This window comes from Alexandromys fortis, unplaced genomic scaffold, assembly GCF_014885135.2.
Source record: "Alexandromys fortis isolate MF-2015 unplaced genomic scaffold, M_Fortis_MF-2015_v1.1 scaffold_31, whole genome shotgun sequence".
Lineage (NCBI taxonomy): Eukaryota > Metazoa > Chordata > Mammalia > Rodentia > Cricetidae > Alexandromys > Alexandromys fortis.
The window spans coordinates 10,021,369-10,046,252 of NW_026067974.1; the positions used below are offsets into that span (position 1 = coordinate 10,021,369).

The 24,884-nt window shown below is 41.5% G+C and overlaps 1 protein-coding gene across 5 annotated transcripts in view; it reads right to left on the bottom strand.

Annotated features, from left to right (window-relative positions):
* Window positions 1-24,884, bottom strand: part of Fbxl20 (F-box and leucine rich repeat protein 20) — a 61,272-nt gene that overhangs the window by 9,680 nt on the left and 26,708 nt on the right. For 3 of the 5 annotated variants that reach the window (XM_050157164.1, XM_050157165.1, XM_050157166.1), the window contains exons 3-10: window positions 18,175-18,229; window positions 15,834-15,908; window positions 13,691-13,785; window positions 12,309-12,377; window positions 6,500-6,595; window positions 3,775-3,901; window positions 2,338-2,412; window positions 1,203-1,333 (exon numbers count right to left, since the gene is read on the bottom strand). In XM_050157164.1, the coding sequence (XP_050013121.1) occupies window positions 1,203-1,333; window positions 2,338-2,412; window positions 3,775-3,901; window positions 6,500-6,595; window positions 12,309-12,377; window positions 13,691-13,785; window positions 15,834-15,908; window positions 18,175-18,229 (723 nt within the window). Of the gene's footprint in view, window positions 1-1,202; window positions 1,334-2,337; window positions 2,413-3,774; window positions 3,902-6,499; window positions 6,596-12,308; window positions 12,378-13,690; window positions 13,786-15,820; window positions 15,909-18,174; window positions 18,230-24,884 lie in introns of all 5 variants that reach the window. The other 2 variants (XM_050157167.1, XM_050157168.1) reach the window with 1 other exon arrangement.

Here is a 24,884-nt window from a genome sequence, read left to right on the forward strand (position 1 = left end):
AGTTAGGCCACCGCTAGGCAACCATCAAAAAAGTCTTTAGAAGCCGGGCGGTGGTGGCGCACGCCTTTAATCCCAGCACTTGGGAGGCAGAGGCAGGTGGATCTTTGTGAGTTCGAGGCCTGCCTGGTCTACAGAGCTAGTTCCAGGACAGGCACCAAAAACTATAGAGAAACCCTGTCTTGAAAATCCAAAAAAAAAAAAAAAAAATCTTTAGATTTGAAACTTTATAATTGTTACTGTGTGAGAAAGTGCCTTTGTGGGCTCTGTGCCAGAGGAACTGTCTTGAAATCCTTACTCAAGCACTTAATGGCACCCCTGGACTCTGGCTTTTTCTTCTAGGATTATGTTAAGAATCAGTATTCATAAAGCACCTAAAATAATACCTAACTATCACTGTTAGTGACTGGGCATCATGCATGCTCTTCGGGAAGACCACAGTTCTGACACAATGTGCATCAGAATGGAAACACTGGGTCAGCACCCAGACACTCCAATATTCAAGCAGAGAAGACCTACAGAATAATGTAGCTGTTCTAAAAGATGATAAATGTGGTTAGGCATGGTGGTACACGCCTTTAATCCCAGCACTCAGGGAGCAGAGGCAGGCAGATCTCCGAATTTGAGGCCAGCCTGCTTTATCTAACAGCCAGAGCTATATACTAGAGAGACCCTGTCTGAGAATAAAAAATAAAATAAAAAAATAAAAAAATAGGAGGGTCGAGGGGAAGAGTGGAGGAAGGGAAGGGAATGGAGAGAAACGTACAGCTCAATAAAAACGAATAGACAAATGAGGATAAGCAAACAGAGGAGGGTCTCCTGCAGAACGAAGTTTAAAGTTTTTCTTCATTGATTACAACATAATAGCCTCAGGGCGGGCTTTCAAAAGTGGAGAAAGCAATCTCCTTGAGTTTGAGGCCTGCCTGGTCTACAGGATGAGTTCTAGGATAGCCAGGACTACACAGAGAAACCCTGTCTCGAAAAACCAAAGAAGTAGAGAAAGGAATTTTAAGAAAGTACTAACTTTTCCTATATGACCAGTAAGATCAATTCTTGATTCATGTCACTTACAAAGCCAGTAGATAGCCAGCTAGAAGGATAGTGGCCTTGCAGTGACCTTAAAGTTTCAAAATTCCAAGGAAAAACATGGATAAAGGCAGCTTCTTCATCCCTTGATTTTTTTGATCTAAATGAACAATGTTTACCTAAGACGAGGGCAGTTCTGACCTAGAGCGTTCAGGATGGCATCTGTGATATTGGAGCACCCAGAGGCACAGAGGGACTGCAACTTATGACACCCTCTGCATATGGTGATGAGACCTTCATCTGTGATTTGCTAAAACAGACACAAAAGTGAGAAAAAATCAATATACATTATTTACAAAAAATACTTCTGTGGAAGCAGCAACACTTAGAATCTAGGCAGCCTGAGCATCCAGAGACCACCCCAAACCTAGAGGCAACAGTCTCCTTCTAGCTCCTGCTGACTCTGTGTCTCTGTTTGAAGGGGAGGAGTTAGACCAGCTTGGGGAATGTTATGGTGAAGGTGTAATTGAAAAGTTATAAAACCTAGAAAACAGTTAAGGACATCAGTATTTTTTTTTCTTTTTTGAGACATGATTTCTCTGGGTAACAGCCCTGGCTGTCCTGGAACTCACTCTGTCGACCAGGCTGACCTCAAACTTCAAGTATAGCTGAAAATGTCAGAGTTGGTTTATGAGCAAACACCGGTAACCCTAACACTGGAAGGACCGAGGCAGGAGGATAAGCTCAAGATCATCCCGAGCTATGTAATCAAACTATGTTGAAATAAAAAAATATAAAAAAGGGAAGGAGCCAGCCGGCGATGGTGGCGCACGCCTTTAATCCCAGCACTCGGGAGTGCAGAGGCAGGCGGATCTCTGTGAGTTCGAGACCAGCCTGGTCTACAGAGCTAGTTCCAGGACAGGCTCCAAAGCCACAGAGAAACCCTGTCTCGAAAAACCAAAAAAAAAAAAAAAGGGAAGGATATATAAACATTTGTGCGGATCTCACTGTAACTCAGGCTTGCTTTGAATTCATGGCGATTCTGTTTCAGGCTTTCAACTGCTGGGATCACAGGTATGATTTATTACACCTGTCTGTCTTTGAAATTGTTTACTATGCAGTCTAGTCTGGTCTAGACCTTGCTACACAATCCATGCTGGCCTCCAACTCATGATCCTCATGCCCCGATCTAGTCAGTGCTGGGGTTTCAGTGCTATCACCATGCCTGTAAGACACTGCTTTTGACGAAACTTTCGTAATAATGTTACTAGGAGAAATTACTAATACAGAAGCATTATGGGAAGGGATGCTTACTAAGCAAGTTTGCAAGTTCAAAGTCACCAGCTCAGGGCAGTGTGCACCTATGTACTTGAGAGCTTCATCTTCTAGCTGGAAAGATGAAAAAATAAGAGATTACTGACATTGTTTCAAAGTAGAAAAAGACTCTACCCAGTGATCAATACATTCTCAATACAGCTTACCAAGTTGCAAAGGAACAATGAACCACAAAAAAAAAAAACACAAAAAAAAACCCCAAAACCAAAATCTAAAAACAAAAACATGATCACATCTCATTCCTAGTAGTAATAGTTACCAGGATTTTAGAAGTTATTTTTTTCATACCAAATTCTTATCATTACTATCAAATCCAGAAAAAGATTAAGGATAGGATTCGTTCTCTCTTTTGTGAAAGAGTCTAAATATGTAGTCCTGGCTATTCTGGACTCCCTATAGAGACCAGGTTGGCTGTGATCTCTATTCCTGTGTCTGCCTCCTGAGTGCTGGGACTACAAGCTTGAGTCATCATGTCTGGATATGTGCTTTATTTCTAACAAATTAAATATTTATAATAAGTTGTGAAAAGATTATAAAGGCAAAGCAATTTTCTCGTGCTTATATTACAACCCATACAGAGTCTGTGCTGTCGTTTAAGGGTTTTCGGGAAAAGAAGCTGAGAAAGGACTTGCCAGAGTCTATCTGCTACTGAGCAGCGCTGGGTCACAGTGATACATCCCAATCAATATTTTTCAGGATTCCACAAATAACCAGAAGCTCAGCTGCTGTTTAAGGCAATCGTATATCCAGAGTTCTGCTACAACAAAGGAATGCTTCCTATTATGGTAAAACTGAGGGCATTTTTAATGGAATCCACAGTATATCGTTAGCAATCCCTGGTAAACGCCAGGCACATCTAACTCCACTACTCTCCAATCATTTCTAACGCTACCTGACCAGTTTATTTCCTCTTCTTTTCATTACCCAAGGAAACGGAGTCTTATTTGTTTTTAATATCACTTCTTTTTTTTTTTTTTTTTTTTTTTTTGGAAACAGAGTCTTATGATGTAGCCTAGGCTGGCTTTGAACTCACAGGGATCCTCCTGTCTCAGCCTCTCAAATGCTAGGATTAAGGGGTGTACCAGCACACCTGGGTTTGAGAATTTAATGAAAAGAAGCGCTATCCTGTGGCGTTACAGCAGGAGGTAAGATGCAGCTGCTGTGTACCTGGCACACCATGGACAGTTCCTGCTGGTGACAAGATTGCCCTTTTTGCCTAAGCAGCTCTAAAGAGACTTTCTCTTTAGTGCAGACAAGCGGCTCTGCATGAGTGTCTCTCCACCTTGTCCCTTCTGCCCCATTTACACTTTGGTCGGGTATCAGTTCTTCCCATTCTTCAGCTCTGAGATGTGTCTTCACAGTCACTCCAAAGAGCTCACAAACCCTCACTTTCACAAGCCATCCACGGAGCATTACCTGTGTGCAGCCTTTTAAGAACAAGGCCTTGAGACCCCCACAGCCTCTCACTAGTGCTTGAATGCCATCCTTGGTTACTTGGTCACACCAGGAAATGTTCAATTGCTCCAACAGTGGACAGCCCTCACTTAGGATAAAACAAACAAGACAAAAGTGTCACGACCTCCTCTTCCATTGCGGTGTTCACACGGACTGTGTCACTCGGCAGGGAACCTGAAATCCAGTTTACCAACAAGCACAAAGCACAGACTGTTTTCCAGGTACAGACTGGAAATGGAAATTAAATGACTAGTTTAACTTTACAGAGTAACTAAAGACAGTTCAGAGTCAAGCTCAGATTTTTCCATCAAGGAATTTTACTGGTACTAAACTTTTATTTAAAAAAAAATCAGAAAGGCTCTATATATTTCCTTATCTGGGACATTTCTATAGAGTACTGTTTCCGCAGGCCGAAGTAAGGCTAGATCATGTTCAACCTTTCTCCAGAATACACTATACACTAGCTTCTCCTCTGAATCTCTCAGTGTACTCCACATGAAATACTGAAGGATTTTAAATCTATCGCTGCAAACACTGCTTGAATGGTTCTAAGTTCCTTATTATTCCTATTCCTGCTTATAGAAAAGTCCTTAAATAAAGTCAGGAGATCTAGGTTTAAGCTCATCTTCAACATAAATCGTCTGATTCCAGGCAAGTCACTTTAAGAAGTTTGTCTGATTAGTCACATCCTGTCCCCAGTTTGCCCAGACTGAGACCCTCATGCCTATCACCCGCTAGCACGGTAATACAATGTACACTTACAAGTCTCTTTCCACCCACAGGTTCCGTGAAACTGATGGGCACAGCATCTTAAGACATTTCATGGCTACTTCAGTAGTACCCAGAACCTTTTCGATTTTTTTTTTAAATCTACACACGCTTGTCCTATCTACTGCATAAGATAAATAAGTGAGGTCATTTGTAGGAAAGTACCTTATAAATGTCAAGGGTCACCACATTTATGGCCTTACATGGCAAGCAGCTTTAGATTCATTGTATTCATGAGGAAGTTCCAAAAGGAGCCATGTTTTATGTCACTTACACTCTCTAATTCTTTCTCTCATTCTGAGATAGGGTCTTGCTTAATACTATGTAGCCTGGACTGAGCTTGAATGTGCAGTAAGTCTCAGGCCTCAGCTTCCTTAATGCTGCGATTGCAGGTACGCAGTACCATAATAATAAAGAGTGTGGCTACCACTTTAATTTTGTTTTTGTTGTTGCATTTTTCTACACTGGAGTTCTGGCTGTCCTGAACTCATTCTGTAGACCAGGCTGGCCTCGAACTCACAGATCTGCCTGCCTTTGCATCCCAAGTGCTAGGATTAAAGGTGTGCGCCACCATAGCCCTGGCCCGGCTTTCCTTTCAATGTGTGTAAGCAGAAGCAACACAAAGAACCCTAATTACTAAGGAAAGTCTAGTTAAAAAGTAGATTTCCAAAGGGAATGAGTATTCCACTCTTTTAAAATACATTTTATTTGGGAACTGAAGGCAAGTTCAAGGCTAGCTTAGAATATATTACATGCTAGCTTAATTTTTTTTTCTATGTCAGGTCTGGCAGCTACTTGAGAGGCTGAGGCAGGAGGATCATAAATCCAAGGCCAGCCTGGTCTACATAGACACTATCTAAAAACTAAAAGACAAAACCAAACCAAAGAACCCCAGAGACTTCTGGACACGCAGGCAAGTTTATCTCTGAGATCCAGGGAGACCTGGCAAGGACCTGTCTGAAGGAAAAGAGAGGCTGGGCACTGAGCTTGGTGACAACACTTGCTTTGCCTGTGTAAACCCCTAGGTTCAATTGTGAACCTTCTGCAAACCTTCCATAAATAGTCTGTTTTCTAGACTCAGTCTCACTGTGAAGTCCAGAGTGGCCTTCAACTAAGGATCCTCCTGCCCTAGCCTTCCCTGTGCTGGGATTACTGGTGCGAACAACCTCCACCTTTACAGTACTCAGACAATATGAGAACGCTCAAACAATGAGCACTGAGGCAGGTGTCCCTCCCTCCCTCCCTCCCTCCCTCTCTCTTTCTTCTCTAGTCTGAGTGTTCTGTCTGTATGCCAGAAGATGGCATCAGATCCCATTATAGATGGTTGTGAGCCACCATGTGGTTGCTGGGAATTGAATTCAGGACCTATAGAAAAGCAGCCAGTGCTCTTAATTGCTGAGTTGTTTCTCCAGCCGGCAAGGCAGATTTGAAAGTACTTTATCTGTGTGTGGTTGAAAGTCTTCAAGCCCACCCTGAATACAGGCACCACTACTTTCTACAGTGCAGGCTGACAGTATCTCATGTAATTCTCATAACAATGCTACAAGATTACAAGGAAAAGCTTTTCAGGCCATGTTCAGCCACAGCTGTTAAGACAACCTGGCTCCAGACTCCATTTTAACCAGTAAGCTGGAAAAACACATGGCATTTTCTTTCTTTCTTTCTTTTTTTTTAGAAAGCAGTCCTCTATGAGTGTCTGCTTACTAATGGATAACCCATACTGCTCTGTTCAAAATCCCTAGTTACCTCTGAACTTCATATTAATGTACCGGTGATTTAAAGTGAGCAGGGGCAAGAGAAAAGGTCTCCTGGGGACTACAGTACACATCCATAAAACAATGCTGTCTTAGTTCCAACTGTATCATCAGTTATTTTTTCAAAGTATGTATTAATAGGCATAGTGTTACAGGAAGTTTACCTCAGAGCTTTGAGAGACATGTTTGTTATTGATGTACAGGAAGCCAAGTCGAGGTGCCTGAGTTTGGAGCAGAACTTGCTAAGGCTAGTACAGGTACTGCAAACAGAAAAAAAATAATGAATACACATTAAAAATAAAGCAACCTGGGTACTAAGACGGCTCAGTGGGTAAAAGCACTTGCCACGCAACCTGAACGATTTGGGTTCAGTCCCAAGGTCCCACAGTGGAAGACCCTCCCAAAAGTTGTCCTCTGACCTCATTCCTGTGATGTTGTAATTGTGTGGCTGCACTAACAGTCACACAAAAATAATAAACTTCAATTCTGCTGCATCACACCCCTTGTTAGCAAATATGCATGTATCAGAACTGTAACAACAACAACAACAACAAAAAGCCTGCTTTGGGAACTGCATGGAACTCCATCTTGCCGATGTGTATTCCAAACTTGAGTCTGAACTGCTCCTCCGTTTTAAGCTGTCTTTGCTTTCTCTTAGTCGAGTCTGGTAGTTTTCAGTGTACAGGACTGGTACACCCTTCACTGCATTTATTTGTAAATACTGATTCCTTTTGAAGTTATTAAGCTAAATCTTCGTGAAGTTTGCCTCTGTGTGTGCCCGTGTACAGATGTGGCCACAGGACCTTGCGTGCTCTTCTTCAGTGCCCTTTCTTGGCACAAAACTTCTCACTGGCCAGGAGCACACCCAGGAGACTAAGCTGGCCACGAGACCAGGGATCTGTGTGTCTCTTTACAAGCGTGTGCCACCACAGCCTTTTTTTGGATTTTTGAGACAGGGTTTCTCTGTAGCTTTTGGTGCATGTCCTGGAACTAGCTCTTGTAGACCAGGCTGGCCTCAAACTCACAGAGATCCACCTGCCTCTGCCTTCTGAGTGCTGGGATCACAGCTAGCTTTTTTAAAAAATATTTATTTATTTATTTATTATGCATACAATATTCTGTCTGTGTATATGTCTGAGAGCACCAGACCTCAGTACAGATGGTTGTGAGCCACCATGTAGTTGCTGGGAATTGAACTCAGGACCTTTGGAAGGGCAGGCAATGCTCTTAACCACTGAGCCATCTCTCCAGCCCTCACAGCTAGCTTTTTAATTTGGGTTCTGGGGAACTGAACTCAAGTGTCAGTACTGAGTAATCTCTCAAAATCTGTTTTTTTGCTTGAGACATCAGGGTCTCATGTAGCACAGGTTGGCTTCAAACTCACTATGCCACCAAGGATTGTCTTCATTTCCTGATCTCATCTCCAACCTCCTATGTGTTTTATATTTCCTGACTTGAAATTTTTCTTAAATTTCATTTTTTCTTTGTGTCACTAATGTATAGAAACAGATATTTTTGAATACTGATCTTCTAACTAGAGGATTATTATTGTTGTTTGTTTTGTTTTTTGAGTGTTTCTCTGTGTATCTTTAGCTGTCCTGGAACTTGCTCTGTAGAACAGGCTGGCCTCAGTCTCCTGAGTGCACCACCACACCCTGCCAGACAGTGGTGGCGCACACCTTTAATTACAGCACTTGGGAGGCAGAGGCAGGTGAATATCTGTGAGTTCGAAGCCAGCGTAGCCTACAGAGTGAGTTCCAGAACAGGCTCCAAAAGCGACACAGAGAAATCCTGTATCAAAACAAACAAAAGATCAATTTCTCTATGCTCTCTGTGTAGCCCTGGCTATCTTGGAACTTACTATGAAGACCAGGCAGGCCTTGAATCTAGATATTCACCTGCCTTGTCTGCACTGACATGAATCACCACACATGGCAAAATAACTTTAGCATCTTACATAGTTGAGGCTAGCTGGCCTTGCTCTCCTGACCCCTTTTACCTTTGGCTCTCCAAGTGCTATGGTTTCAGGTGTACACGACCAACTCGGAATTACGTGTGCATGTGTGTGAGGCAACAGATCTCCTGGAGCTGGATGTGGTGCTAGGAGCCGAACACCCCCAACATTGCCCACACCCATCATCCCAGACAAAGGGTTTTGGGCTAGACTGGGCTACAGAGAGTTAAGGCAATAGCACATCTGTACTGGAGATTACACGGAGGGTCTTACATTGAGAGGGTGATGTTCTATCACTGATTTGTGTCTTTCATATATCTAAATATTTTATTTTTTTGTGAGAGTACCACTGAGCTACTCACTTTACTCAATTTGACCTTGAACTCACTCTGCACCCTACGTGAGACCTGAACTTTCCTTCCTCCTACCTTAGTTTCCCATGTAGGCTTGTTTGAATTACATAGCTTTGGACAGCCTGGTACTCGCCATGGAGCACAGAGTGCCTTAATTCTCCTACCTCAACCCTGGGTGCCAGTGTGCACTCCCTTGTTAGCCATGCATAAACTGGGGAAATTCCCTAAAATTAATCACTTAAAATAGTGAAAAATTTCTTTCAGTTTCTGTGAGTAAACAATTCAGTTATTTTGCATTGATGCCTCCTTAAAGTCTCCTAAGACTATTCACAAATTAAGAATGGTTGCATGGTTTTGTTGTTGTTGGTTTAAAAAAAAAAAAAAAGAAACAGGATTTCTCTACATAGTCCTGGCTGCCTAGGAACTCACTCTATAGACCAGGCTGTCCTCAAACTCAAGAGATCTGTCTGTCTCTGCCTCCCAAGTGTTGGAATTAAAGCCACCGTGCCTGGCTTGGTTTTATATTTTTATGCTTATTCTGTTAAAAGAAAATGACCCTTTTATGATATGTGAAGTTACATTTAATTTTTCTATTTTGAGATAGTTTCATGGACTTATACAAGCTGGGTAATCACTATACCCAAAGCTGTTCTGAAACTCAAGGAAATACTCCTGCCTCAGCCTCCCAAGTGCAAAGACAATAGGTAAGGAATCTTTATGCCTGGCTTATTTCCATTCTACTCAAAAGACTTGAGAGTTTTTTCGTCTGTTGAAGACCTCTAGTTTAGCTCTCTAGTTGTGGAGAGAACACTGTTCGTTATTTATTAATCTTGTTTAGTCACCGGACTATGGTCTACTCAGGACTATGCTCTAAGTGTGACAGAAAACCATGTGTATTCTCCAATTACTGGGTAGAACATTCTGTAAGCAGAGACAACATTTTCCATTCTTTTGTTTATGTATATTTTGGAGGGACAGTGTCTTACTATGTAGCCCTTCGGGGCTTAGATCTTGCTACACAGATCAGGCTAGACTCCAGCTCATAGAGACCTGCTTGCTTCTGCCTCTGAGTGCTGGGATTAAAGCATTAATGACCATGCCTAGCCACCCATCTTTATAATTTTTTTTTGTATGTGTGTTGCCAGAGATTGAATACAAGGATTCGTACATGGTGGTCACTCCAAGACGAGATGAACACCAGGTCCTCTTTCATGTTTCCAATAAAGGATCAAAGTGGTCTAGCCTGGCCTTCACCTCCAGAACCTCTCACCTCTACTTCCCAAAGTGCTGGGATTCTAGCACACCTCCTGACTGAATTCTATTTTTCCCAAGGGAGGTTTGTTATTTGTTTAGTGTGATCTAGAGTCTCATCCAGACCCTTGAGGCTGCTGGTGTTTCTACTCAGCCCTTACTCAGCCACAGCTTCAGCTAAGAGCCCAGCTCTCCTCAGTGTCATTTCATTGGTAAATGAAGTAAGCCCACCCATGTTGGTTTTTATAATCTGCCTTGTTTAGAGATTATTTAGAGCTTCTCTCAGAGTTGGTGGGCCAAGAGGCCGGGGCAAGAATCTCACAGACTCGAAGCGAGGGTTTTAGCTAAATGGTAGTTTGCTTAACATGCACAAGGCTTTGTGTTTGATGTTTAGTACTAGTATTTATAGATAAGATGCCATGTCTAGGACTTTCAAATAATGACAAAATCATAGAGGATAAATCAGTAAGCGGGGTCAATGGACAAGAATGTCCACAAATGTTAACAACTGAAGCTGGGTCATGGGGTCTGTATTCATGAGAAGCACGCTAGGCCATGGGCTCTACCTCCTGCACTGAACGGAAGTCAGCAGAGGTAGTTTCTTTACCAGCATGGGTTAGAATTCAACTTGAGTTTCAGTACTTATTTGCTTTTGGTTTCTAGGAACTGCTATGAGACCTATTCCTCCTCCACCCCATTTTTGTTTCACTTGAGACATATAGTGAAACAAATGTCTGGCCTGGAACTCACTATGTAGCAGAGGCTGGTCTTGAACTCATGATTCACGTTCTATTTCCCAAAATCAAGCACTGGGGTTACAGACATGTAACTTTTTCCTATCATGCATTTGTTTTTGAGACAGGATTTCATAGGCTGGAGATTCTCCTAACTCTGCATACATGCAAGCAGAAAAGCATAATAAATTAATCTTAAAGGAAAAAAAAAACTTAAGTTTTCTGAAAAACCCCAATCAGTTTAGAAATAATACTTAATAAAACTCAGTGCAGTGCTAGGGACCAAACCCAGGCCTGAGGCATGCAGCATATAATCCACCGTAGAGCTTTGTAATTGTTTTACTCTGTGTTTGGTGGTACTGAGATCAAACTCAAGGCCTTACAGATTCTAGGTAAGTGTTCTTATCTCAGTCTTTTTCATGTTTTTTTTTTTTTTAAAGATTTATTTATTTATTGTGTATATAGTATTCTACCTACATGCATGCCTGCAGGCCAGAAGAGGGCACCAGATCTCATTACAGATTGTTGTAAGCCACCATGTGGTTGCTGGGAATTGAACTCAGGACCTTTAGACGAGCAGGTAATGCTCTTAACCACTGAGCCATCTCGCCAGCCCTTTTTTCATGTTTTTGAGACAGGGTCTCTCGGTAGCCTGGCTGGCCTCAGCCTCAAACTAGTCCTCCTGCTTCAGTCTCCCACGAGCTGTTACCCAGGTCCCCAGCCCACTTCTTATAGTAAAAGAATCAACAGTGTGACCTCAGAGAAGAAGACTAAAACACAAAACACACATTCTGTGCTCTGGGCGTCTACTTCTCAAGGAGCTTCAAAGATTCATCTTTGCAGGAGTACATTTTGAATGGGAACTCCGTAACCCACCGAGTTCATAACTGTCAACACACTTCCATGGCTTCACCTCACAACATCTCTACACTGTGTTCAAGGGAGGTTTGATTTGCATTACTACCAAAGGGTACCCCTCAGAGGAAGCTTTTCTGTCTGCTTGTGCATTCTATTGTGACTATAATATTCTATAATATTATAGAAAATATAATATTCTATACTATATCAACTTTTTTTATATCGTGAATGACAGGCACAGTCATTTTCTTTTCTTTTTTAGAATTTTCTTTATGATTTTTAACTTTATATGCACTGGTGTGAAGGTGTCATCTGTGAGATCACCCTGGAACTGGAGTTACAGACATTGTGAGCTGCCATGTGAGTGCTGGGAACAGAACCAGGGTCCTCTGGAGAACAGTCAGTGCTCTTACCGCTGAGCCATCTCTTCACCCCCACAGACATTTTCTTTTAAATTTATTAGCTGTTTAAGTCTGTGTTTATGATTTTAATCTTTTTATAGAATTATCTACTGTGTCTTTTGATAATTAGCCCTACAGTCCGTACATTAACTGCAGTTTCAAGTTGCATTTTAAGTATCAAAGATGGGTTCACAATAAGCTTCACTCCTACTTTCAATAACCTTTTCTTTTTAAGATTCTTCTTGGACTAGGGACACGGCGTAGAGCTACACTGCAAGGCCCTGGGTTCATCCCTAGCATCGTAAGTCCAACAAAAACTCATTCACAGTCAAGAAAACGAATCAATGCCTACAGCCAGTCACAGCTAGAATAGGACAGACTACGGACTATGTATGGTGCACCCTCTGAAACTCAATACTTACGCGTCTGTTGTCTTTGTACACCCATTTAGATTCAGTACTTCAATATTCCTACAATTTTGGGCAAAAGTCCTTTATAGGGAAAGAAAAATTAAAGTTATAAATAAGATGAGCAAAACTCTAGATATAAAAAGGCATCACCACTGGCAATACAGGTTGTTGGCACCCATGATGCCGTAATATGCAAAATACACACTTGGTTTTCACTCCTAGCTTCTAGGATACAGGTCTTAAGCCCCTTGCAGTTTCCTGAGTAACAGGTCAGAGAAGTAGCATTTGCTCTCATATTGGTTATTTATCTCTTTGTAATACACCTCCATAAAGCCACTGAAAACGGGACCAGAACTTCTGGGTGGCTGTGCGGAGAGGGTGGCGGGCCCCAGCTCCAGAACGACAGATGTTCCTGTGGTCCTGTCCCGTCTAAACCTTGCCCCGTGTAGCACTTCCTACGGCTACTCATTCATGCACTTTATAATGGAACCCAATCGAACCTGATGTTCCTCAATTATGGGACTCATTCTAGCAAACTAGCAAATCTGAGACGCGTCATGAACACCTGATTTGTACACAGTTATGTGCGTGCGACTTCCGACTGGAATCTCCTGCAGAGACTGACTACTGAGGCAGATCTAACTAGACAGTTAAGTGCCCAAGTTGAATGGAAACATCCAGTATCTGCAAAATCAATGAACTGGATGCTGGGCAGAGGAAAAACAAATTATACATCTGTTGTGTGGGGTATGAATAAGAAGAAAATTAATTTCCCACAACAAAATGCTCTTTAAGGGGCTGAAGAGATGGCTCAGAGGTTAAGAGCACTGATTGTTCTTCCAAAGGTCCTGAGTTCAATCAATTCCCAGCAACCACATGGTGGCTCACAATCATCTGTAGTGAGATCTGGTGCCCTCTTCTGGCCTGCAGGCATACATGTAGACAGAACACTGTATACAAAATAAATAAATAAATCTTAAAAAAAAAAAGCTCTTTAAAGCTGTAAATGTTTCTTTTTTTAGTATTCTCAGAAGGGTCTCACTGCAGAGCCCTGGTTGGCCTTGAACTTGCAATCCTTCTGCCTTAACCTTTCTGGGATTAAAGCCTAAAAAAACGACTGTTTTTATGTAGACATCTTTTCTATTCTACCTGCTGTGTAGCACAGGCTGACTCAAACCCAGAGTCTCCTTCCCGAACATGCTAACTCTAGAGGACACTACTACACCTGGGTCCTCACTTCCTATCAGATATTTTGTTATAACTAATGTATATGCTTACATTTTTAACAGCTTAGAAACTTAAAAGCTACTTTAGCCTTTCTGAGTGAGATGGTACTGTCTTCACTTCAATCTAAGAGGTTGAAAGTTATTTTTGAAACAGTTATATTTTCTTACCTTAATGCATTATCTCCTACTCCAAGACACCCACGAAGACTTAATTTTCGTAAAAAGCCTCCACATCGTTTTGAAATATTTTCTACTACCCGACCCTATAAAGAGACAGTTAAGCAAAAAGATGGCCTATGTTACTCTTTTGACAAGAACACATACTTTTTTTTTAAAATGATTTATAAACAGAAAAGGCTTGTAAGAAGTTTCTTCCTATGAAAATTTCAACTTCTTCTGAGAAAGTCTTTCTGATTAATCCTTCTACTCAACACAAGCAGTCTATATCCTTCCCTTGTTCAACTAGGACAGCCTGCACTCGAGGACCGGTGCCATCCAGTTCTTGCGGAGCTCTGGAGCTCTATATGCACGCATGTGGCCCACTTGGGGTAAATACAGACATGGAGGAGGAGCACCTTCCACACTTACTTCTCTGTCCTCCACAAGGACTCACCATAAAGCTTTGCACATAGCAAGAGCTCAGTGAGCAGGAACCATCTTGCTGAATGATTCTGTGGGTCAGGTGTTTTTTTTTTTTGTTTTTTTTTTTTTGGTTTTTCGAGACAGGGTTTCTCTGTGGCTTTGGCCACCATCGCCCAGCGTGGGTCAGGTTTTTAAAGCATATATATCTACAAGATGAGAATTGTGGTGTAAATGCACCATATAATGTTAGCGGGTTGGTTTTTTTTTTAATTTTATGTGCATGGATTCTGGTTGCATGTATGCCTGTGTATTGCACGTATGCAGTGTATCACACGTGTGCAGTACAGTGCCTGTGGAGGCCAGAAGAGGGAGATTGATTAACTGAACTGGGTTAAAGAGGGTTGTGAGCTATACCATGTGGGTGCTAAGGGTCCTCTAGAGGAGCAGCCAGTGCTCTTATCTGATGAGCCCACTTGGGCATGGTCTCTTATATTATAAATGCAGCTGTAAAGCCTGTGCTCACTCTCTTGCTTCTGGCTCTCACTTCCGGCTGCTAGACTCTGTTTCTGTTCCCTGTTGGTGCAGAGGACTGTTATCTAGGACAGTGATCTTTAAGTCTCCCCTAAATAAGTAACCCTTTATTATTCATAATTCTGAAGTAGTGTGGGATTATTTTGTGACTTCCGCAATCAAGTCATCTTTTCAGCCCCACTGTTATTGATTTTGAGACACATCTCCTGTACTCAAGGCTGGTGTGTGTGATCACTATGCAGCTGAGGATGAACTTGAACTGTGTGGTCTGTGCATATGTAAACAGGCCTTCATCTCTAACTGTTTCTTCATTCTATTTTTTGAAATAGGGCTTCTCCTGAACCTGGAGTTTCCACTATGGTACAGTGGCTAGCCAGCAAGCTTAAGGACTTTATCTACTGAGCCATCTCCCACCCTGACCTTGAACGTCTTTCAGCTCTTCCGGGCTCCTATCTAAGTGCTGGGATTATAGGCATGTGCTTGCCTGGATGCGGTTATACTTTTCTATTTAGAGTTAACAGGCCATACTAAAAATTAAATGAAAAAGTAAACCGACATGCAAGAAAATCACCTCTCGTTAGTTAAAAACAATTTAATAATTCTAGTTTTAACCATTCTATATTTTCCATAGAAACTATTTCCACTTTTGTTCCCCTAAGAATCAAAATACACATGAAGAATAAACACAAGTATCAGCCAGCGAGTTTAAGCCTCCTGACTGTATAAAATTAACATAAAATAACTTGCTTTACATGAGCAAACACACAAACTACAAAATAAAACCTGGTGGTCTCAGTTCAGGACTAAAGTTACTAAAGAACTTAGCATTGTATCAAGGAAATAAGAAGAAAATTAGGGGCATAAAAACGAGTCATTGGGAAAAGTGTGGCCCATCATGCACGAGGCCCTGGGTTCGAATCCTTGTACTCTCTTCCCAAACAAGCTGTTGCATGTTTGGAGGCACAGGCTCACTGTGCAGCCAGAATGGCCGCCGACCCATCCTGATCCGCCTGACTGCTGAAACTTAAACCAGTGTCACCATGTCTACTTCAGAAAATCCGGAGGACACTGGAGGCTTTCGTGAAATTCAGCTGTACCAAAAATAATTTCTTCAGTGAAAAAAAAAAGATTAGTATGTCTAGGATTAATACTGTAACTACTAATGAAATAAATGGGGCCACACACCACGTAATTATACCTCAATATCCCTCTGGAAATCAAACAGGTCAATTCGCTGCCAGTTACTGCCATCCAGAGCCAGGACGTTCCAGGCCTAATTTGAATAAAAAGAGAAAGAATGAGCAGAGCTCGAAATGAAAACAGAAACTGGCAATGTTTAAATTCACACTTCAACTAACAAGTAACTGAGACTGACCAAAACCTCCCTCAGTCCCCCCAATAACATCTGTGAGCACTTGCAGCACAGTGGTGCGGTGCTGGGGTAGTGGCGGTGAGCCTGGGACACAGTCTTTCTCTCTAATTGTCTTTTCCTTATCATCAATGTTCTCACGCAGGTATGCTTTATAATTAATCAATATCCTGTCTGACTTGACTCAGCAACATCATCTCGTATACTAGAGGCGGCAAGAACATTTGTTCATCTTTTCAGCATTCAGGTTTGGGTGAGAAATGATTTCAGTAAGAGATAATTTGTTGTGGATCACTTGGTATTTTAAAGATTTTAAAAGCTTCCCCTAATTAAATAACAAAAGCCAAGTACTGTTCAGAACAAAAATGTACAGTCTATTGTGTGTGTGTGTCTGAGACAAGGTCTCACTATGCAGCCCAGGAGTGTCCTCCAACCCAAGATACTCAAGTACCAGGGTTAAAGGTATGAGCCACTATAGCCAGCTCTAACTCTAAGGTATCCTTCCTTTATATTTATTTATTTATTTATTTATTATTATTTTTTGAGACTGGGTTTCTCTGTATAGCTCTGGGCGTCCTGGAACTCACTCTGTAAACCAGGCTAGCCTTGAATTCAGAGAGACCCATCTGTCTCTGCCTCTCAAATGCTAGGATTAAAGACATGTGGCACCACCACCCAGCTTTAGAATATTCTTTATTATGACAAATTTGAGAAGCAATTTAATGTAGGTTATATTTACAGCCATTTTTCTGAGAAACAATTTTATTTTGATACCAGGTCTCATTGTATAGCCCTGGGTGACCTTGAACTCTGCCTCCCAAGTGTTAAGAGCTTGGGCTACCATGTCTCACTTTTGTTTAAAATTTTCAAAATCTAATTCTAGATATTCTGAGAAACCAAGGGTAACCACCATAAGGTCATTAGAAACATGTTGGGGCGTGGCAGTAAGCAAGAAGCTATTCTAAAACTAGGTCAGGTTCTCACGTGGCCAACGTCACTTCTCTCTTTGTGGCTACACATTTTTCCAGTGGTTTGTTTGTTTTGTTTCGTTCTTTCTTTTAAATAGCTAGCTACAGAAGAAACAAATAAAACTCTTAAAAACCACATGTTTAAGAGATTCTTGAACTAAATATATCTCTGATTGTGTGCTAGTCCTTGCCAGGTTCTTCAGGGAGCAGGAAGCATGCAGAACTCAGCCTAAAATTAGGAATGACAGGTTCCTCCCTAGAGTCTGCGTTAAAAAAACAAAACAAAACAGAAAACCCTCAAAGTGTTGGCAGCATGGCTCGGGGTTAGGCCTGGCCCAGTGTACGCCAGGCACTGGACGCTCCCCAGCACTGCAAGAGCAGACACCTTCCCCCAAAACAATCCCTAACTCCCGAGAACAACAGACACCAATGTCCGGACTTAATGACATTTGGCGCAGTTCCCTTCTTTCCTTAAAAGAAAACCAGTTAAAACTCTTGTGAGCACCTTGGATGATGACTTCAGCTCACACACATGGAGTCAGAAAGAGAAATTGCTCACTTGTAAGAACAATGCTTGCACTTGCAGACCACACAGCATAAAGCTGCACAACACTGCTGATGATTTCCAAAATGGTATGCAAATAAGTATGGCTATCAGGATGGAGAAATTAGGGGAAACTTCCACACTAAGGTTTGATTTCCGTATAGAGTGGCAGCAGGATTACACTGGTGGTTGAAGAAGACACCTGCGCCCACCTAACACAGAAACAGTATTTTATGGGATCCTCAAGAATGCTGGTCTACTCTAGAGCTTTTGCCTCCTTTCCTGTCATGTTTGGAAGAAAGACTATGTGGAGATAACAAGAATTAGATGTTCAAGAGTCTAATATAGACGTATGCATGTCTATGTGCCATTGTAAAAAGAACTATAAAAACAGGAAATTACAATTTTGCTACATATTGTTGAATCAAGCTTTGTTATCATTAGCTGAGTCAATGCTTTCAATGTTTATAATATATAAATGTTAGGAATAATACATAAAACAGAAGCCATCATAGAACCATATGGGACAGATGGCTTACTTGGAGTAAAATAGTATCTTCTGTAGAATATACAAATAACACCTAAAATATCAGTCAGCTCCAGAAGCTATCAGCCTCAGAGCCAGGAAAAGTCCCTCTAACCGAGCCAGCCATCTTACCCTGGAGACCTGAGCACAGCGACACAAGGTAACAACATCCAGGAAAGAAAAAATCCTAAGAAGAAAAGAGAGGCAACAAACTATCAGTTCTCTCACTCTTACTCTGTCTCACACACTCTTTCCTGCCCACCCCCGGGGTTGATCAGGATGACCTTGAACTCCTGATCCTCTTGCCGCTGCGTCTGGAGGGCTAGGCTTAGAGGCTTACAGGTGTAAACACCTTATCTACATAGTTTTTTTTTTTTTAAAGTTTTAGTGTTTAAAAACTTTAATAGGTTTCATTATAATTTAATTTATGTATATCATTGTACACTGCTTTAGTCATCCCTCTAGTATACTCTTTTGTCTCCGCCCACACCTCTTTCCATGCCCAAACAGCTGGGCAGTGGTGGCACCTGCAGAGGCAGGGAGAGTTCAAGGCCAACCTGGTTTACAGAGCTAGCTCCAAGGACGGCTATAGGGTTATAGAGAAACCCTGTCTTGAAAAAAAATGGAGAAATTTCTCATGGATTTAGCCTGTAATGATAACACTCAATTTCATACACACATGAACACCTCCATTGGCTAGAAGCAGTTCTTTCAAACAAATAAAATAAACCGCCCACATAGCAGTTGAGGGCCAGCCTCTGACCTAATTATACAAAGCGTATAGTTCAAGAGCATTAAGCACTGGCCCTTACTATGCAATCTCTACCACTTTATCTTGTCAAAAGGGAAATTTTTTATTAGACAGTAATTCCCCATTATCTATCTCCCTGGCAGCTTTTGGCAACCACCATTGTACTTTCTCTCTGGGCAAAGTACTTGCTATTATTTCCTTTGTAAGGTTAAATACTAGTTCATTATATATAAATACTGTATTCTATACATTCAGTCACAGATACTAGTGTTACTTTCCCAACTGTTACTATGAATTCTGTTCCCAAGGACACAAATACCCATTTGAGTCCCTGATTTCAAATGTTTCAGATATATACCCAAGAGCCGAATTCTGTTTCTATCAGCTGTACCATTTTTTTTAATATTTATTTATTATATATACAATATTCTGTCTGTGTGTATCTCTGCAGGCCAGAAGAGGGCACCAGACCTCATTACAGGTGGTTGTGAGCCACCATGTGGTTGCTGGGAATTGAACTCAGGACCTTTGGAAGAACAGCCAGTGCTCTTGACCTCTGAGCCATCTCTCCAGCCCCAGCTGTACCATTTTAAACACCTATACCAGTACAAAAATAGTCCAACTGCCTATCTTTGTTAACGTTCATTACTTCTTGTTTTTTAGCAGCTACACTAAAGGCTATGAAGTAAGAACTGGTATCTCTCTGTGCCTTGTGGTGGGTGTTTGGAGGCAGAATCTCACTCTGTAGACCAGGCTGGCCTCAAACTCAGGACACTTTTCGTGCCTTGGCTCCCAGGTACTTCATCTGAGTCACCACACCACGATGTGCTTGGCCATTTGCTTATTTTGAGGGCTTTGTGGCCCCACTGTGAAGTTCTTTGTGCACTCGAGACTACACTTTTTCTATGTGTAAGTGGTTTCTTCCGTTCTTAGGCTTGCCTTATTGCTGCAAAATGTGCAAGTTTTATATTATGATGCAGAACAAGTCACATAGTTTTCTTTCACTTCCTGAGTGTGTGGTTTTATACTCAAGAAATCATTGTCAGGTATTATGTTACGAAGTCTTCCCCCTATGTTTTATTCTAAAACTTTTATAATTTTAGCTCATGCTTTGTTTTTTGGGGAGGCTCTATTTGAGGTCGACACTGTATATGGTATATGGTAAGAGGCTAGCTTCATTCTGAGGGTGTGCTGCTGGGCACCAAGCACAGAGTGTTGAACACGCGTCTCATGAGTTACCACTGAACCACATTCATATTCTCTAGTTCATCGTCACCTGTTGAATGTGAGTCATGTTTTCCCAACATCACTGAATTCCCTGCAAGGTGCCTCTGTCACAAGTCATTGAAGGCAGTGTGTGTGTGTGTGTGTGTGTGCGAGTGTGTGTGTGCTGGAAGTCTGTTCTGACTACTTTCCCACTGGGCTTTATGTCTTCTTCTTTTTTTTTTTTTTTTTTTTTTTTTTTTGGTTTTTCGAGACAGGGTTTCTCTGTGGCTTTGGAGCCTGTCCTGGAACTAGCTCCTGTAGACCAGGCTGGTTTTGAACTCAGAGATCTGCCTGCCTCAGCCTCCTGAGTGCTGGGATTAAAGGCGCATGCCACCACCACCCCGCTATGTCTTCTTTAAGTATCACACAATTTAAGTATTTTCAGTTCTGATGCCAGCATTCCTTTCTTGTTCTTTCTTCTGTAGGGCAGGACTTCACTATATAGCTGACCCTTCCACCTCATCTTCCAGAATGCTGAATTACCAGGACGCACCATGCCACCCAGCTGCAGAAAGTGGTTTGGATGATTCAGATAGTTATATGGTGTCAAGAAGAAAAGGAAAACCAACAATAGCACTGAATTGTTACAAGAAATTTCCCTTATCTGAAGGCTCTGGTGTGTTAGTCCACAGTCCTCTCACAATTTGAGACAGGGTCTCAGGATGCCATAAACTCACCCTGGATCCCTAGCAGGCTTGAATTTGTGATTTTTCCTACCTCAGTCTTCCAAGTGATTGGGCTCACATACCCGAACTACCAGGCTCATCTTATATTTCTGACACCTTTTTATTTGTTCCACATAAGAGACTGATAACTGAAGGCTGGGCAGTGGTGGCACACACCTTTAATCCCAGCACTCAGGAGGCAGAGGCAGGCAGATCTCTGAGTTCAAGGCCAGCCTGATCTACATAGTTGAGTTCCAGGATGGCCAGAGCTATGCAGTGAGAACATGTCTCAAACAAAAAAAGGTAGGATACTGTTTTACTGAGGTAAAGGCACAGTTATTAGAATTCTTATTTTTCAATAAAAATAATAAATCTTGTTCACTTGAAACAGAAAATTATCTCTGATCCACAATTAAAACAAAGACTATTTTCACTATTCTCACAATGTCTGTAACCCCAGTTTTAGGGGACCCTATGCCCTTTCCTAGTTTCTTCAGGCACCAGTCATGTACACGGTATACACATGCATGTAAAAACCAAACCAAACCTAGTCAAAACAAAACAAAAAACCACCCAAATTTAAAAAAAAAAAATCAAGAGGCAGAGGCAGATGGACTCAAGGAGTTTGTTTTTGAGACAGGATCTCTCTACACAGTGTAGCTGTCCTGATGACTTCAAGCTCACAGAGATCCACCTGCTTCTGACTCCCAAGTGCTGGATTAAAGGCATATACAACCAACTCTGAGTTTGAGGCCATCTTGGTCTAGGCCAATCATCTCAAAAAACAAAACAAATCAAACAAGCAAAGTAAAAGATTATTTATATGCTGTGAACTCACAAGAAATACAGTCAAAGTCTTAATCTCTATTCTAAAACCCATGTATAAATGTACTGACAGCTATAAGAGGTTTTTTTTTTTTTTTTTTTTTTTTTTTTTTTTTTTTGGTTTTTCGAGACAGGGTTTCTCTGTGGCTTTGGAGCCTGTCCTGGAACTAGCTCTGTAGACCAGGCTGGTCTTGAACTCACAGAGATCCGCCTGCCTCTGCCTCCCGAGTGCTGAGATTAAAGGCGTGCGCCACCATCGCCAGGCTAGCTATAAGAGTTTAGACCTTAAGCCTGGTAAAAGTTTTCTCAAACACCAAACAACAGAAAGTATATTGGAACCCTTTTTTTTTTTTTTTTTTTGGAGACAGTGTTTCTCTGTAGCTTATATTGGAACTTTTGAGAGGTAGTTAGCTTATAAGGAAGAACGATAGTGCTTTTTTATCAGAGTTAAGGTCCTTATAAAAGAGTGAACCGCTTGTGGTGGTTCACACCTTAAATCCCAGCAGCGGGGAAACAGAGGGAGGTGAATCTGTGAGTTCAATGCCAGTCTGGTCTACAGAGTGAGTTCCAGGATAGCCAAGGATACATAAGAGAAACCTTGTTTGGGGGGGGAAAAAGATAGCCCCTCTTCTGTCTGACTGTTACAATCTACCCAAGAAGATCATCCCCAGTGGCCCCTCTTCTGTCTGACTGCTACAATGTACCGAGAAGATCACCTCCAGTGACCCCTCTTCTGTTACAATGTACCTCCAGCTGCCCCTCTTCTGTCTGACTGTCACAATCTACAGAGAAGATCACCACCAGGGCCCCTTCTTCTGTCTATAGAAAACACCTTGATCTTGGACTTCCTGGTCTCTAAAACTCTTGAAAAACCAACCTCTGGTCATTATACATTTTATCTAGGCCCAGACACTGTCATACCAGTACACGTCTTTGTGCTATCTGAAGTCTATCAAGAGCCTGCTGAGGGAAATCACACTTGGGGAACCCTAACTGAAGGAAACTCAGGCTCCTTCACTGGGCTCCATTCTGCAGTGACTGCTTTCAGGATTAGTCTAACTGGCTAAGATCTGAGAAAAGACTTTACTAGGGATCAATATTAATATACCACTGTACCCAGAATGAACAAGCAAAGACAGTAATCCAGTATTTGCTGGCAGCCATTATGTACCTGTAAGGAAAAGCAGCTTTGGAGCCAGAATGAGGCTGGTTACAACAGAACACAGGAAGAAATTTGCTTAAAAACCTTGTAGATCCCTAAACCAATCAACCTGATAGCCTGGTTTATTTCTGTGTATTACTTTATATGAGATAATCATACTGTTTGGCTGGAGCTGGAAGTGTTAATTACTGGCAGTTGAAAACAGTTTTAGGTCAAATGAACTCTCTGAAACTTGCATGTTCTAGATGTTAGTGTTGTCTTAACTGCTGTACAGGATGCTACAAGGTGTCATAAAAATCTGTGATTAAATTTGCTTACAGAACATTATTGGTATCTAAGGAGATTTCAATTTGTGAAAAGCTAAGAAAAGCTTTACCTTTAAGCAGTGGTAAGGGCCCTGGCAAATAGGTCTGATGATTTGACCTCAATGCCCAGGATTCACAGGGAGAATGGAACGAACCAATTCCCAATTTAGTCCTTTGACATCCACACATGTGGCACAGTTATCTGCAAAGCCTCACTATCTTCCAGACATTCCCAGGTACTACTTACTCCCCCAGCCTCAGAAAATTACCACTCTGCGCTCTGTCACCATGGACATTACCTACTATGGGACTAGAGTAATAAGGTCTTTTGTGTCTGACTTTTTCAAGACAGGGTTTCTCTGTGTAGCTTTGGAGCCTGTCCTGAAACTCAGTCTGTAAACCAGGCTAGCCTTGAACTCAGAGATCCACCTATTTCTGCCCCCAAGTGCTGGCCTTAAAGGTGTGTTCCACCACCTGGCCCAGACTTCTTTCAATTAGCATGTTTTAAAACCTACACAGAGGTCATAGAGCATTCTATCTCTAAGATGTTACTCTAATAGAATAGTTAACAATATTTCATTCTGTAAGTTAAAGTAACAGGGGGCTGGAGAGATGGCTTAGTGGTTAAGAGCATTGACTGCTCTTTCAAAGGACCTGGGTTCAATTCACAGCATCCACATGGCAGCTCACAATGGTCTGTAATTCTAGTTCCAAGGGATCCGACACCCATGGCAAAACATCAATGCACACATAAAATAAAAATAAATAAATTTTAAAAAGTAACAGTCCAGTCTGTTTACTCTTCAGTTTTAAAAAACTGGGCTATTTATACTTTTTGACTATTATTAGTAATACTGCTATAATCATTCCAACTGTTTTATTATATTTAATTTATTTTATGGGTAGAGGGTACCAGGGATCAAACACAGGTCTTCAGGCTTGGAGGTGAATGCCTTTAGTCACTGAGTCATTCTACCAGCTCTCATTCCAATTATTATTATTATTATTATTATTATTATTATTATAACTATAAAAGTGGGAATGCTGATGATATGAAATTTCTAAATTTAGCTTTTTGAGAACTGCCAAGTGTTTTTTCCGTCTACTAGTTGTTTTTGTTTTGATTTTTGAGACAGGCAGAGGCAGGAGGATCTCTGTGAGTTCAAGGCCAGCCTGGTTTACTGAGTGAGTTTCAGGATAGTCAGAGTTGTTACACAGAAATCCTGTCTTGAAAAAAGCAAAATGATGATGATGAAAAACACAGTAAAATTACAATTGGCATGCTTTCCATAACATAATAAAGTAGACAATTTATGAAACAACTCAAGTTATCAAGACCTATGATAAGCGAAGTATTGTGGCTTAGTCTATAATTTCAGAACTTGGGAGGCAAGAAGGTTGTACGAGTTTGAACTAAAGAGTCAGACCCTGTTATCAATAAAACAAAAGCAGGCTGGCATCGGCCTATAATCCCAGAACTTGGGAGGTGGGGGATAGAGAGGAAAGCCTGCACAAGGAGACCCTTTCTCAAAACCAGCACAAACCAACAGAAGAAACCGAAAAAACCACTCCCTATGATAAAATATACATAAAAAGCAATAATAAAAACAAACAAACTCATTTAAAAATTACTGCAGTAGGATGTGGTAGTGCTTGACTTTTTTATCTCAGTACTCAGGAAGAGTCAGGTGATCTGTGAGTTTTGAGGCCAGCCTGGTCTACACAGTATATTCTAGGACAGTAAGGGAGACCCTGTCTCAAAAACAACAAACAAGTAAAAAAAAAAAATTGGGCTGGAGAGATGGCTCAGAGGTTAAGAGCACTGATTGTTCTTCCAAAGGTCCTGAGTTCAATTCCCAGCAACCACA